This window comes from Ceraceosorus guamensis (genome assembly GCF_003144195.1).
Source record: "Ceraceosorus guamensis strain MCA 4658 unplaced genomic scaffold IE81scaffold_12, whole genome shotgun sequence".
NCBI classification, from domain to species: Eukaryota; Fungi; Basidiomycota; class Exobasidiomycetes; order Ceraceosorales; family Ceraceosoraceae; genus Ceraceosorus; species Ceraceosorus guamensis.
Genome location: NW_020290007.1, coordinates 267,884 through 281,415, shown reverse-complemented (window position 1 = coordinate 281,415; position 13,532 = coordinate 267,884). Strand labels below are relative to the sequence as shown.

At 55.6% G+C, this 13,532-nt stretch overlaps 4 protein-coding genes across 4 annotated transcripts; 2 read left to right on the top strand and 2 right to left on the bottom strand.

The window, feature by feature from the left end:
• Positions 1 to 223: 223 nt before the first annotated feature.
• IE81DRAFT_30274 (hypothetical protein) lies at positions 224 to 2,722 on the top strand. Its single transcript, XM_025512259.1, has 6 exons — positions 224 to 500; positions 569 to 916; positions 1,004 to 1,128; positions 1,202 to 1,272; positions 1,347 to 1,644; positions 1,713 to 2,722. The coding sequence occupies exons 1-6, from the start codon at positions 327 to 329 to the stop codon at positions 2,656 to 2,658; spliced, it is 1,962 nt and encodes a 653-aa protein (XP_025371487.1). The 5' UTR covers positions 224 to 326; the 3' UTR covers positions 2,659 to 2,722.
• Positions 2,723 to 2,757: 35 nt separating this feature from the next.
• IE81DRAFT_321483 (homoserine O-acetyltransferase) lies at positions 2,758 to 4,936 on the bottom strand. The gene is made up of 3 exons (XM_025513353.1): positions 3,885 to 4,936; positions 2,980 to 3,769; positions 2,758 to 2,895 (listed from the first exon to the last, which is right to left on the bottom strand). The coding sequence occupies exons 1-3, from the start codon at positions 4,768 to 4,770 to the stop codon at positions 2,841 to 2,843; spliced, it is 1,731 nt and encodes a 576-aa protein (XP_025371486.1). The 5' UTR covers positions 4,771 to 4,936; the 3' UTR covers positions 2,758 to 2,840.
• Positions 4,937 to 5,437: 501 nt separating this feature from the next.
• IE81DRAFT_30243 (hypothetical protein) lies at positions 5,438 to 8,988 on the bottom strand. The gene is made up of 6 exons (XM_025512253.1): positions 8,468 to 8,988; positions 7,918 to 8,389; positions 6,530 to 7,850; positions 6,308 to 6,451; positions 6,048 to 6,242; positions 5,438 to 5,969 (listed from the first exon to the last, which is right to left on the bottom strand). The coding sequence occupies exons 1-6, from the start codon at positions 8,723 to 8,725 to the stop codon at positions 5,480 to 5,482; spliced, it is 2,880 nt and encodes a 959-aa protein (XP_025371485.1). The 5' UTR covers positions 8,726 to 8,988; the 3' UTR covers positions 5,438 to 5,479.
• A 2,779-nt stretch (positions 8,989 to 11,767) lies between these two features.
• On the top strand, positions 11,768 to 13,459 carry IE81DRAFT_30184 (hypothetical protein). Its single transcript, XM_025512243.1, has 3 exons — positions 11,768 to 12,244; positions 12,321 to 12,553; positions 12,650 to 13,459. Exons 1-3 carry the CDS (start codon positions 12,082 to 12,084, stop codon positions 13,370 to 13,372), a joined length of 1,119 nt encoding a protein of 372 aa, XP_025371484.1. The 5' UTR covers positions 11,768 to 12,081; the 3' UTR covers positions 13,373 to 13,459.
• The last annotated feature ends 73 nt before the right edge of the window (positions 13,460 to 13,532 follow it).

Genomic DNA, 13,532 nt, shown 5'->3' with positions numbered 1-13,532 from the left:
AAAATCTTGAACTCGAAGCCGTTAATGGAACCGTACTGTCGCTGCACACTCACACTGCTCCCAACTTTCCACATTCACTCATTCACAATTCCCAATTCACGATCGCGAATCATCGAGTAGCTGGTCAGTCTTTGAGATTCCTGGCTTGCACAGGGCCGCAGGGTCGTATGTAGCTCCTCACATCTGCACAGGGACATTCGCATCAAGCAACCTCGCCGATCTTGGCATCTGGCAAGTCCTGAGTCCCGGCTCCGACCTGCAAAGATCCGAAGATTTACGTCCACATTCGGGAACTGGCGAATACTGCTCGCGGGTAGTAGATTATCATGTCGGCTCAAGCTTCGTCTTCGGCTCCCCGCCATGCTCACGCCAGAGCACTGCTTGGACCTCAAGACTTCGCAAGGGTAGCGAGCGCAAAGCTGCTAGTCGTTGGCGCGGGTGGAATCGGCTGCGAACTGCTCAAGAATCTCGTCTTGGTCGGCTTCAAAGATATCGAAGTGGTCAGTGCTGTACAGCTCCGCTTGAGACATTGGTCGCTACTCAGGCTCACGCTGCCTCTGATCTGCAGATCGATTTGGACACCATAGATCTCTCAAACCTTAATCGGCAATTTCTGTTCAACAAGTCGCACATCAAAAAGTCCAAAGCGTTGATCGCCAGTAGCGTAGCCCAGACATTTTGTCCCAGCGCTCGCATCCAACCTCACCATGCCGACATTCTGCGAGGAGGACCCAACGGCGGCAAAGATGGCGCGAAATTCGGAGCAGCATACTATGCAGGCTTCGATGTGGTGCTCAATGCATTGGACAACTTGGAAGCGAGGAGGCATGTCAATAAAATGTGCATTGCTGCGGGCACACCGTTGGTGGAGAGCGGCACTGCTGGTTTCTTGGGACAGGTGCAGCCCATCATGAAGGTGCGTGTGCCTGGGAGCGAGGTGGCGCGCTCGTCTTGACCTCCACTTAGCAAGTCTGCTCCGGTTGGCTGTCTCCTTTGTTGTTAGGGCATCACCGAATGCTACGATTGCGTTCCGAAAGAAACGCCGAAATCCTACCCAGTCTGCACAATCCGTTCGACGCCTAGCACACCTATTCATTGCATTGTGTGGAGCAAGAGCTGGCTTTTCAAGTGAGGCAAAGCCGCGATTCGTTCAGCTCGCACACATGCGTATATGCTCACCGCATTTCGCACCCTTGCGCAGTCAACTATTTGGAGAAGATGACGAGACTGAGGACGTCGAGCTCGATAAGGCGCTTGCAGATGGGGAGAATGGTGAGTATACCTTATTGATGCATTTCTCGCGCAATCTACCTGTCTCTTACCCTGTCTCCGCTGTCCACTGACAGCTAAAGAGATCGATAATCTGAGGGCCGAAGCCCGCGAAATGAGAGACATCCGCTCCTCTCTCTTAGCCAGCCCCGAGAAGGTGCGCGAGAATGCGCTCAGAGTGTTCAACAAGGTGTTCAAAGCGGACGTCGAGCGTCTACTGAGCATGGAGGAGATGTGGAAGAATCGCAGGAGGCCGGTGCCCATTGATTTCGAGAGTGCTAGAACGGACGCCACAGAAGCTGAAAGGGAGAAAAGTGGCTTGAAAGACCAGAGGTTGCTGAGCCTGAGGGAGACTGTTGAGATGTTTGAGCAGAGGTGAGGCCAAGGATACTGCCCTCAGAGAGCGTGTGCTCGGCTGACTTAGCGCGTGAATTTGCGGGCAGCCTTGGAGCTCTTGCGCAGCGCTACGCTCGTGATCCCTCAGAACCCCTCTCCTTCGACAAAGACGACGACCCGTCACTAGACTTTGTGACATCCTCGGCAAATTTGCGCGCAAGAGTCTATGGCATAGAGCCACGCACGCGATTCCAGGTAAAGCAAATGGCGGGAAACATCATTCCAGCCATCGCCTCTACGAACGCAATCATCGCCGGTGCTCTGGTGCTTCAAGCCCTTCATGCTTTAGCTGGAAGATGGGACCAAGCCAGACTGGTCAACAAGACTAGCTTGCCTCAATTCATCGTGGGGAGCAAGACGACCAAGCCCAACCCTGCCTGCGGAGTATGCCAAAACGTATACGTGCCTTTCGCAGCTGATCCGAGGCGAGTCACGCTTGGTCAAGTGATCGAGCAGGTCGCAAAGGGCCGAAGAATGGAAGGCGGTGGCTTGGGCATCCAAGGCGACCTTGAAGTCTACGAGGGCAACCGCCTTCTCGCCGATTCTGATTTCCAAGACAATCATTCGAAGTCATTGGCAGAGCTCAGCATCGCGGTCGGGAGCATCATCAGCCTAGTAGACGAGGAAGGGCAGAAAGCAAACGTCAACCTCCTCATCGAGACTCTTGATTTGAGCAGCGTCATTGAAGGGGCAGTTCCAGCTCCTTGGGCCTTGCCGCCCTTGAATAAGTTGCCAGATCTCATCGACAGGCCTATCATTCCAGAGCCCGAGCCGGATACAGAGGACGAGAATGACGACGTCACCATTGTCGACGCGCCCTTGGATCCCGAGAGAAAGGCATCGGGCGATCGCAAGCGACGTGCAGATGAGGACCTGCATAGAGAGGCGAGCAGCAAGCGCAAAGCTGCAGAGGCAGATGGAGGAGATCAGAAGGACGGCAAGGCACGAAGGGCCCACGATGGCAATTCTTTCGAATCGGCAATCGAGCTCTAGTGTGTTGAGCGTCGAGGGCAGGTGCGCATCGCACTCATCTTGTTGCCTCAGAATACGCGCACACAGTCTCTCTCAGCAAGAAGATTGTCAAAATGAAGGCCGGTGACAAATGCGTTTCGATTTCAAATCAAATTTGTGATGGTGTCGCGGTGACTGCATTGATGCGCTCTCCGCGGCTCAAGCTATGATGATCGCAAGAAGCCGTCCAGAACTCCTCCAACATTAGCCACGTCGATGCTGCGGAATAGGAGCGTGTGGCGGCGGTCAACATGCTATTTACAGTGCTTGAGTGAACCAGCCCAACGGCTGTCGAATACTCACAGGAAGCTATCGTGGCCGTGTGGGGCGTCGATCTCGTAGTATCTGACCCGATCATTCCCATTGATGCGCAAGCATTCCGCCAATTCCCGCTGCTGATCTACTGGGAACAGAATGTCGCTCTGAGCGCCGAGGATGAGAACAGGTACATCGCTAAGCCTCTTCAGACCTCTCGCTAGTGCCGGAAGGTAGGCGTGAGCCGAGGGCGAAGCAAGTGTGTGGATATGCTGTCGACGAGGAGAGCTGGGCTGTGCAGCAGGTTCGACGATCGTCTCATCTGCTTGAGAAGCTTCACCAATCGTGCTCGTCTCTTGATCGAACTTGTCCAACGAAGCTCGTTCGATCTCGTCTTCGATGTCTAGCGACTCTCTTGCAGCTGCGACATTAGCTTTGCGCCTTCTAGCTAGCTCTTCCAGCGCATAGTCTGACATGTCGAACAGATCCATCGCTTTGCTGATGTAGATCAATGAATTGGCATCGTATTTGAGACAGAAGCTCTCTCCCTGGTGATCGAGATACGTCTCGATGAGAAAGTCCGGGCACAGAGCAGGATCTTGTTCCTTTCGTCTAGACCCTGTTGAGAAGCTTGCCGCATTGCGAGCAGGCGCGGAGGAAGTAGACTCGGCCGAGGAAGCCGCTACACGACGATGACGGCCGAATCTTTGCTCCCATTCTGGCCCTGATCGGTACGTGATGGTGGCGATCTGCCTAGCCAGCTTCATACCAGTGTGGGGAGGAAGCAAGCCCTTGTCGTAGTAGAAGCCTCGATTCCAATTTGGATCCGCCATCAGGACTGTAGACGTCGTGAAACATCAAGCAGTCAGCGAGGCTTTATGTGCAATGAGATGGGCTGCAGACTGGACTCATCCCGTTGCGATCGACATCCAGATCCAAATGCTTGGACTCACCACTTCTCTGAGCGTACCTCAATGCGATGCTGGCGGGAGCGCTCCTCGCACACCCGCTGATGCTGACCACTCTTGCCACCCTCTCCGGATACATGTGAGCTGCAGCGACGCTCTGCATTCCGCCCATGCTGCTGCCCACACTGGCGAACAATTTCTGAACGCCCAGATGGTCGAGCAGCCTGAACTGAGCTCTGAGCATGTCGAAGATGGTCAAGATCGGAAATCGCGTGGCGTAGGGCTTCCCATCGATCGGGTGCGGACTGGATGGACCCGTGGAGCCATAGCAACCTCCCAGAACGTTGGTGCATATGACAAAGAATCGATCTGTATCGATGGATTTGCCAGGCCCAATGAATGCTTCCCACCATCCCTTGGCCGAGTTGCTGCTAGTAGATGCTGCATGGCTGGATGCGGACAGACCCGTGTGCAGCAGAACGACGTTGTCTTTCTTCTCGTTCAACTTGCCCCATGTCTCGTAGGCTATGTCGAAGCGCGGCAATTCACCGCCATAGTCAAGCTTCAGAGATTCTTCGCTGCTAAAGGTCAGATAGCCCTTTGGGGGCGAGTATGCTGGCTCGGGTCCTCCATCATCACCAGAAGAGATGCGCGCAGCTTGACTCTCATTTTCGGTCAACGAGGGTCCCTGAGATAGCAGCCAAGCCGTGCGCGCTTCGTTGGCATCTACGCACGGGAAGGAAGGCGGACCAGTGTTCAGATGTCGCTGAGCGATTGAAAGCGCTGTATGAAGCGGTGAAAGTGTGGTGGGGCAAACGTATTGCTGACGCTCCTTGCTGCGGCGCCCCGCAGAAGCGAATGACCGAGTAGACGTGCACAGAGGGCTCGATATCCGCATGAGTTGTCCGCCCGTAAGGCGTAGCGCTGCCATTTCTCTTGAAGGAGGGCCTGAGCGCGAAAGCTCTGCGCGCAATCGGTATATCTGAGTACAATCGTGAATAGCTTAGGACTGCAACACCACTTTGACCGGCGAGGAGGTCAAAATACGTAGCGCGAGGCTCAGAAAGTCCAGATCGAGGTGCTGAGTGGAAGATCGGTTCAGCGTCGAGATTCGTGAAGTCTTTCGTGGCTTGGCTGTCTACAATTCAAGACTCCAAACTCCGCATCGGAGCGGACCTTGGACCCAATGCGCGATGAGTCACGTGCAACTACACAAAAAGGGTACTCGTTCGAGTTTGATTTGAATTCTCGATTGATCGTCAGACAGTCTGATTTAATAATAGATTTTCGACGCGGGATATTCCTGACCTTTGATTGATTCGCGTATGCCTCCAAGAGGATGGGCTTCACCTAGGAGGCTCAGATGAATGCGGAGAGCGACTTGAGGGATGTTCGTCTTCAAGTCTATGCCTGAAGGGACGAGAAGATACATGGAAGAGCAGGAGAGAAATAGACCAACAGAACGCGGACTTGAGTCTCAGGGCAGCTGTGAGATAGTGCATCAGAAGGTCAGAGACGCAATGTCAAAAGATGCAATGACGCAGCGCTCATTGTAGAAGGAGGAGCAATGTTAAGACAAGGTGACATAGTGCAGAGGAGGACAGATCAGGGTGGCCAGGAAGCTCCTTGGAGGCAAGTGTCTAGGCAGCACTGATCTTGATGGTCGTCGTGGAGCCTTGTTTGAGAGGTACGACGTACGCATCCCGTTCTTGCTTGAAGCCAGCCTGCATCATGTAGCCGCTCGGGGCGCCTTGGGGCTTGGCGGTCTGTGCGAAGCGGATGCCGGCATTAGGAGTGTATTGATTGGCCTGGTCGAACGTGACTTGAACGTCTCTGGGATTGCTCGCGGCAAACGTCACCGAGTTGATCCTTCCAGAGTCTAATTGAACATAGAGCCCTGTAGCGGCGATGAACAGTCGCTGACGAGCTGCATCGGTAGGCTTCACAGTGATCTGCGAACCTTGCTGGGAGAGCGTACCGGCGAAGGCAGACCATCCGCCGAGAGACTGAGAATTGACGACGTAGCATGCTGAGGAGAGAGCGTAGCCGGCCATGGACATGCCTCCATCACCAGTCAAGGTGTCGAATTGCAGCGCATCCGGGTTTGAGTGCATTCCCATACTCGCAAAGCTAGCGGTGCACCAAGGACAAGGAACGGTTTAGCCACACCGCCGACAGGCTGACGCAACAATCCCAAGAATCTCTCACCCGCTCTGGTCGACGGTCGACAAGGTTCCGGTGCTCGCACCAAACGCAGACCGCAGAAGCCAAAGATTAGCTTCCGTAGGATTCTTGCGGAAATAGCTCAGGAGCGGCAGCGCATTGAGCGAACCCTTGTAATGGTGCTGCAGACGCTCGATGCGCTGGGGCTGACGACCGCCATACAAGGAGTCCCAGTATGAACTGTGAGGGTATCGCAATGGCTTTAGTATGAAGCGCTTGAGCTTCTCGCCACTCACATCACTCACCGTCCGATGCCACTGTAGGCCCAGTGAGGGGGAGCTGACATGCCGGCAACAACCGTCTCGACGGTTTGATCAGCCTTGGCGGTGTAGTTGAAGTAGTCCAGCCAAGCATGGACTTCTTCCTGCCCAGTAAAGTCCCATGGGAATCTGTGAAAGATGAAGAGCTCTGTGGATCAGTATTGAGACATTTCCAAAAGGCAGCGTTGTTCCAGTTCCAGTACTAACTCGCTGGCGTACGGATATCTTTCGCCATTCCAAAGATCTGCACGCTGTTTCATGAGGCCCTCGAGCTCTTTGTGCAGATCTGCATAAGTGGCATTGGTCTGACCTTCGCGCTTCAGGTCGTTGAGCAATTCGACGAAAAAGGTGCCCTCCATCATTCCGAATCGAGCGTAAGCGTTGAGCCCAGCATGCTTCATCATGGCGCGAAGGGTCAGGGCAGCTCGAGTCAAATAAGTCTGCCAAGTGGAACCCGGCTGCGCAGCCAGCAAGCCTGCGTAATTCCGCCCCAGACGGTACAGGGTCACCCACACGACGGCGGGATGAGGATAATTGTACGTCCTATCGAGGCGTGTGGCCTCTTTGACGTCCCAAGTACCGCTGTGCGTCACTCCCGGCTGGTACACACCACGACCTTCGAGTGCTTGGTCGTAGTAGAATAGGCTTTTGCGAGTAGCACCGGTCAAGTCCGGCTCGCTTTCGTCGTGCTGCAAATGACCCCAAAGAGTATCTTCGGCGAACCTCTGCAACTTGGCGACCTCAGAGGCGTCGGGCTGCAAGAGCTCTTTGCTACTTGCGCTAACGTATGCACCCGCACCACCTTCGTCCGAGAGACCAGCAACCCATGCGCGTTGATCGTCGAGTACTTGACCTCCCTGACCGCCGTTCGCGGCCTTGTCCCAGGTGATCACGCTTGGCGTCCTGTTGAAGAAGTCTTGCTGGGTGTCGAGCCATTGCTGATTAAACGAGTGCTTGCCATGAGCGGACAGAGTGTCCTGGACCGAGGCTGGTACAAAGTAGTGAGCCGTTGCTGAAGTTCCATCTCCGAAGCGTAGCGTCACGCGGACCCGGCCGAATGTAGAACCACCGGGAGTCACGCGAAAGACGGTCTTGGTACCTTGCTTAGCTCCGCTCTGCTGCAATGTCAGTGCACCTGCTGGCTCGATCTTGTCTACTGTCACCGCAGAGTCGGAGTCAACGATGAGCTTGCCTTCCGAAGCGCGAGGAATGACATAGCCAGGGACGCCCACAAGAGTGGCGACTTTGCGTCTTCTAAGCGCCGCTTCCACTCCACGTGCTCCGTCAGGCGTGCCAAAGAATTGCAGGGAAAAGTCGCGGCTTTCTTTCGGCTGCAGAGTCGAAGAAGTTGGGACGTTCCAATCTGCCCCGCGCTGAACACCAAGGCTGCGCGCAGCTTGCTGGTCCAAGGCCTGGAAGCCCAGAGTGTGTACGGCCCAGCTGTAAATGCCCTCGAAGCCAAAAGAGGGCGGGGTCACTTCGCGAAGAGGGCCGGTTGTGGGCAGAATACGATACGACTCCAAAGGAGCTGCGTGCGAGCATGATCTGGTCAGCGAGCGGCAACATTGGAAGGGAGCACACGGGCTACGACTGACCCTTCGCTTTGATATCGGAGCCAGATGAGACCACTACGGCCGCGCCGGTGCCTGTAAGGCGATTCGTCAGGACGTAGCCATGATCAAGATTGATAGCAGGGTCGGACATGACCTTGGTGTCCCAAGTGACGTCTTGACTAGCCCCTTCCCAATTGTTGGAGAACGCAAGCGGGAAGGCCAGTCCGCCGAATTCGAGAGGCTTGTCGCCATTGTTGACGATACGGTAAACAACCTGCAAAGCCTCATTGTTGGCCTCAGCTCCTGTCCAGACCCAGCTACGAGAGACAGAGAGCGGTGTTGATGAAGGAAAGGCAAAGGCAGGAGTGACGTCGTTGCAGACAAAGGACGATGCTGCGCAAGTCTGGGACGAGCTGGAAGCAACTGCAGAGCGACGGACGTCGGCGGTAGAGAAGTCGGACCACTGAGCCGATCCGCCGGAAGGGCGAACTCGCAATTGAATATCACCTACGTGCTGAAGGCAAACAATGCCACGATCAGATATGAGTGTGCGCAGTCACCGACAGCATCGGTCACGAATCTGATCACATACATTGTAGCCATTGGCAGTCCTTTTGGGATCAGCGGGAAGGTACTCAAAAGCGGCATTCTGCTGTCCATACTTGAAGCTGGTGAGCACACCCGTGCCCTTGTCGACAGCGATGCTGAGCGTTCCATGAGGACTGGTGAAAGTCTGCGAGGAAGCAAAGGGGGCCGTGGTGCCTTGGCGTGCGTGTAAAGTGTCGGGAGGGAGTGCGAGCGCGCTGGCACACAGGCTCGCCACAGCGGCGAGGGGACCGACAACCTTCATGATGCTTTGAGATTAGGACTGGTCTTCGAGCGATGCCGTGCAAGTCGAGGTGAGACGAGCTGGCGCGCAAGGTTCGTCTCTCAGTAAAGACTGAAAGAGACCACACAGATGCGCTCATTGCCCCCTTTTATGGACACCTCAGTCACCTCGTTGCGGTAGGGGCCCACCCTCCCATTGTGCGTCATCCAATGCCGTGTTGCCATAGGTCGTTCCATTGGTCCCAACTGTCGCATCTGTCGCAAAAATTGCTTCGAACAAAGCTCTGTGCGGGGCTCCGCATTGCGTAAATGATTGAACAAGGTGGGAGCAGTCTAATGCGACGCAGTAGCGCACCCAAACGAAGTGATCCCAAGCGTACACTTGATGTCTGAAGGCTCGAAGAAAGAAAGCCGGCAAATTTCCGAGGATTGCCGACGCTAGAAGAGATGGCCCGTCGGCGCGCATCTCCTGGTGTGAGTCGGAGCTAGCCCGAGTCACAGTGGTGAGTGCGTTGCTGCAGCGTGAGCAGGTCTGGAACACACTCTGCTATGGAAAGTGTGAACAGCATTCTTTTGCCAAATCTCGCCTCACGAGTGACGACGCTTTTCGTCCGATCATTTGAGTGGATTGTACAGTCTGAGTGTGAGTACCGCACAGAGCTACGCTCTCAGCAACGCGGGGACCCCACACGGCTGGATGGAGACGCGCCTCTCCGCTGGCCGCGCGGTTGCGCGTCGAGGTGCGCCGGTAAAAGGTACTGGTAGCGCGCTATTCGTCTGTGCTCGCATCCAGACAAACCGGCAGCAAGAGGGACTCAAATTCCAGTCAGCGAGTAGTCACATGTGACGAAGCCGCGTTGAGTGAGGTGCGTGCCTCTTGATCAGGATCGAGATGATTGTGAAAGGCTGCTGTAGAGGAACGTCACGAGGATGTGGTTGCATGATGAGTGTTGTGAGTGTGGGGGTCCTCGAGGTCTTGCTGAAACGCTTGTCCGCATGACGAGCGTCGGCGGCATGCCGAAGAGCTCAACCTGGCTTTTCATTGGAAGCGCCATCGGAAGCGCCCCCGTCGACCAGCTCGTGCAGCGTTGTGATCGTCGGTCGTCAAGGACAGCGCGGTCGGGACTCGAAGTGACCACGGTTGATTGGATTGCTCGGATCACCCTCCGAAAGCTTTGCGGTCCCAACATCTGAGGCTGACTCGATCAGCCTGCGCTTGTCCGTCTGTGTCGGCTTCGCCATGATTCGTCGTGAGCAGCCTGCGATCCGGAAAAGGAGGAGTCTCCAATATCATGCAAGCACAAAAGCGCAGAGGAGCCTGTTGTGCGACTCATGCCATCCTGATTTCTTCACGACACATGCAGTCTTGGGACATCCTACTCAGAAGAGATGCCCTTCCTGCCATTGGATGGTGGATGGCATGGACAAGGGGCGTCGTCGCCTGTTTGCCAGCAGGCTACCATACACGGCCGTGCAATCTTGGTCCAAGCGCTCTCGAGATGGTCGGAGCCGCAGAGGGAGGACACTGAAGCGAACTTTGATCGACTTGCATTCAAGATTGTTGTGATTGATTTTGGAGGAATTGGAAGCAAAGTGATTCATGGTCAGGAAAGGCATGTCAAACCGGCGCACGTGGCTCGCTCAACCAGCTGCTGGTAAGACCACGTGACTCGTGATCTTGGGCAGCTCGTAGATGTCCGATCAGCAGCTTGACCGCCCGCGGGCCTCGCTCGCTTCATGATGGACTCGACCCTTCTGCCCGCCAAACGACGACGCGCCCGTCTCGACTCAAGACTCTGGTGGATCGAAGAGCTAGCAAATTCATTTGATTACTCTGGACCGCTGCAGATAAAGCATAAGCATGTGTCCGCAAGGGCAGGACGCTGGACGCTCACAACCTAAAGCGACTGCAGAGAAGGGTCCCGCGAGTCTGGACCAGTCTTGGCTGCATATTGCCAAGAAGTTGGCTGTAGGGTTGGAGCGAAAGCAGAGGAGGTGCTGGTGCACATGCATGGTGCGCGCGCCCGCGCGCGTATGTTCACGTTCCTAGCATTCGATTCAATACTCGCTCAGACCTTGACTCGTGACTCTTGACCTGAGCGCATGCCACACCGCACTGAGACGACCGCTGTACATCCCCCTCTGACCAACACGTCTGCGAGATCATAGGCCGTCATGCAGGCCAGTCAGTCTATTCCACTCCCGCTACATTCTTGCGGGTCTTGGCACACCTTTGGATGCTTCGCACCGTGCACTGCGGTGCTTGGCCATGCGGACCTAGCTTGCCTTTCACTGCTTTATCTTCTTCCATCACCAGAGCCGCCGCCGCATGGCCCGACCTCGGTCGGTCTCTGAACACTCGAAGGGTCAGAGGTGCGATGCGAGTCTCTGCCCACAGTCGCCAATTGCCGTCTCGCAAAAGCCCTTGGGAGCAGGTCTGCGCCTGAACGCTTTCTGTGCCCACCAAGGACCGCGGCTTCCTCTCGCATCCGTTGGCTGATGTTCAATCTGATGCAGAGCTCCTAAAGTTATGCCGCAGTGGCTTCACTCGAGCAGTCATGATACTGCACGACAAATGTAAGACGAATGTCACCGAAGGCAGATGAGCGAATGAAGCCCCTTCCATGCCCGGTGCAGCAAGCCGTGCCTTGAGCGAAACAAAGGCGAAGGAAGGAGCCTTGAGGTCAGTCGAACACGCGCCACCTGCCTTCACGCGAGCTATTCTGAACGTGGACACCTCGGTTCCCAAGTGCTTGAATCATTGCGGCCTCGAGCTGAGTCGGTCCCTGACCTGAGTCTTGGTTGGGAGAGCATGTAGCCACATGAATTGCTCCATCCATCCCTTCTTTACCCCGCTCCTGCAAGCACGCTTGCTCTCTCCTCCTATTCCCAGCGCACCGCATCGCTTGGCCCTGTAGTCTTTCCAAACGTCCGTCCGAATCCACCTCACTCCTCTCTTGCTCTCCCCCTCTTTTCATTCAAGCAGACGGACCCTAATCCGCCGCTTCAAGACCGTCTCACGGCGACTTCCTTCTCGCGCTCGGCGTTCGCATCAAGATTCCAATCACCAGGAGGGCTTGGCTCAAATTGCAGATCGGCAGATTGGGGCGTTTACCGTTGCCACACATACACACACATATACACCCTTACCCGCCCTTAGCTCTTCACTGCAACCACTCACCCACGCTCCCTTTTTTAGGTTACACGACCGAGAGTACACATATCATTCTTACGTTCACCATCCTCACCACCTACTCTGCTTGGCCATCGACATCCAGGCCACCTATCTGGTAATTCTTCCTAGCGTCACCCTCTGCTACTACCTACACAACCTGCTTGTACTCCTCTTGGCTACCAACTTCACTCCAATCTTGCGCCATGGCTCGTTTTGCTCTGTCCCTCGCCGCCATCTTGGCGTATGCCGCAGCAGTCAACGCTCAGGCAAGACAAAACGCCACCGGTGATGCAGAAGCCGCACAAGCACCCAACCGTGGACGGCCTCAACGAGACTGGACACCTTGGACGCCCAAGCCAGAGTACAGTGAGTCGCGACCTCATTTTTGTCACCTCGTCTGTCCATGAAGCTCACATCCAATTCAATTCGTTCCTATTCGCAGCTTTGGAGTCTATGCCTGATCAATACATGGGACGCAACCGCTCGGGCAACAATGTCGACCAATACGGATGGAACGTTTGCCCATCTGATACCTGGAACCAAGAATCTAGGTGCCAGACTGCCTGGCTCAACTCTGCCTCTGACTTTTGTCTCTGGGGCCCACCCAACGGAGGCACCGTCGGTGCTACCGAACGTGAAGCCGTTGCCTTCTGCACAAGGCCCAGCCACGGTACTGTGAGTAAATGAGGACGGTGAATGAATCATGCATCAGCACCTACAGAAGCTGGCGCTGACTCTCGCTACTTCTACCCCTCCCTGCGCCGACCTCAGCGCCTCATTCCGGACGGCACCCTTACCTCTGTTCACTGGGTTCAGACCGACCGATATGTTCAAGTGACCGGAACCGGTGACTTCACCTCTTTCGGCATCCCAGAAGGTGATGACGGTGGTGAGATGGACAGTCACGGTATGGACGATCTTTCCAACCCAGTCGGTGGTGTCGTCTTCACCACGGCCAACCCTGCGACGAATGGCCGTCCATTCTTCGTTCAAGAATGGACCAACTTCATGTCTTGGAACCAGTACTGCTTCCGTGCTTGCTGGGGTAACGATGCCGGAGCTCGCTGCCAGCACATCTACGACGTCTTGGGTTGCCAGTGGAACATCCCAGCTTCGTACGAGCCCAACGAATGGGAGTCTTGCGAGGGAGTCGTGGGTCTCGTGCAGGGTGTATATGACGGTTCCACATTCCGTCAAGGTGACCCCGTCACTCCCCAGGCGCACCCCGCACCATCCAGCAGCAACTGCGAGACCTTCCAATCTCTCTCCAACGATCTCCAATTCGCTGCTGCTGCATCTCCCACCTCCAGCACAAACGCCACCGGACCCAGCAGCAGTGCTGTTCCTTCTGCTGCTCCCAACCGTCCCACCACCAGCGGTACCTCCAACGCCAACACCAGCGGTGGAAACTCTGGAGCCAACTCCAACGCAGCAATCAGCGTTCTGCTCATCGCCACTGTCGGCGCCTTGGCAGCAGGCGCCGTCCTCGTCTAAATCTGAACACCTTCAGAGGCTCACTCGACGCGCTCAGTGGGTGCGTGCATCTCACCCCGCACTTGTCCATACCTCGCAGCACCGCACATCATTACACCCCTTTGACACATTGCAGCTCCCACCGCAACACGACGGACCTTTTGCGCTCTCCTTTTCGCCC

What these genes read in the sequence shown, in the direction of transcription:
- IE81DRAFT_30274 (XM_025512259.1), top strand. Translation starts at nt 327, where the DNA reads ATGTCGGCTCAAGCTTCGTCTTCGGCTCCCCGCCATGCTCACGCCAGA. An exon ending in AGCAAGAGCTGGCTTTTCAA is followed by an intron (nt 1,129 to 1,201) that starts GTGAGGCAAAGC and finishes ACCCTTGCGCAG; the next exon opens with TCAACTATTTGGAGAAGATG. An exon ending in GTTGAGATGTTTGAGCAGAG is followed by an intron (nt 1,645 to 1,712) that starts GTGAGGCCAAGG and finishes ATTTGCGGGCAG; the next exon opens with CCTTGGAGCTCTTGCGCAGC.
- IE81DRAFT_321483 (XM_025513353.1), bottom strand. Translation starts at nt 4,770, where the DNA reads ATGGCAGCGCTACGCCTTACGGGCGGACAACTCATGCGGATATCGAGC. An exon ending in GAGGTACGCTCAGAGAAGTG is followed by an intron (nt 3,770 to 3,884) that starts GTGAGTCCAAGC and finishes CGACGTCTACAG; the next exon opens with TCCTGATGGCGGATCCAAAT. An exon ending in CACGGCCACGATAGCTTCCT is followed by an intron (nt 2,896 to 2,979) that starts GTGAGTATTCGA and finishes CCTATTCCGCAG; the next exon opens with CATCGACGTGGCTAATGTTG.
- IE81DRAFT_30243 (XM_025512253.1), bottom strand. Translation starts at nt 8,725, where the DNA reads ATGAAGGTTGTCGGTCCCCTCGCCGCTGTGGCGAGCCTGTGTGCCAGC. An exon ending in GGACTGCCAATGGCTACAAT is followed by an intron (nt 8,390 to 8,467) that starts GTATGTGATCAG and finishes GTTTGCCTTCAG; the next exon opens with CACGTAGGTGATATTCAATT. An exon ending in TCGACCGTCGACCAGAGCGG is followed by an intron (nt 5,970 to 6,047) that starts GTGAGAGATTCT and finishes GTGCACCGCTAG; the next exon opens with CTTTGCGAGTATGGGAATGC.
- IE81DRAFT_30184 (XM_025512243.1), top strand. Translation starts at nt 12,082, where the DNA reads ATGGCTCGTTTTGCTCTGTCCCTCGCCGCCATCTTGGCGTATGCCGCA. An exon ending in GACGCCCAAGCCAGAGTACA is followed by an intron (nt 12,245 to 12,320) that starts GTGAGTCGCGAC and finishes TCCTATTCGCAG; the next exon opens with CTTTGGAGTCTATGCCTGAT. An exon ending in CAAGGCCCAGCCACGGTACT is followed by an intron (nt 12,554 to 12,649) that starts GTGAGTAAATGA and finishes CGCCGACCTCAG; the next exon opens with CGCCTCATTCCGGACGGCAC.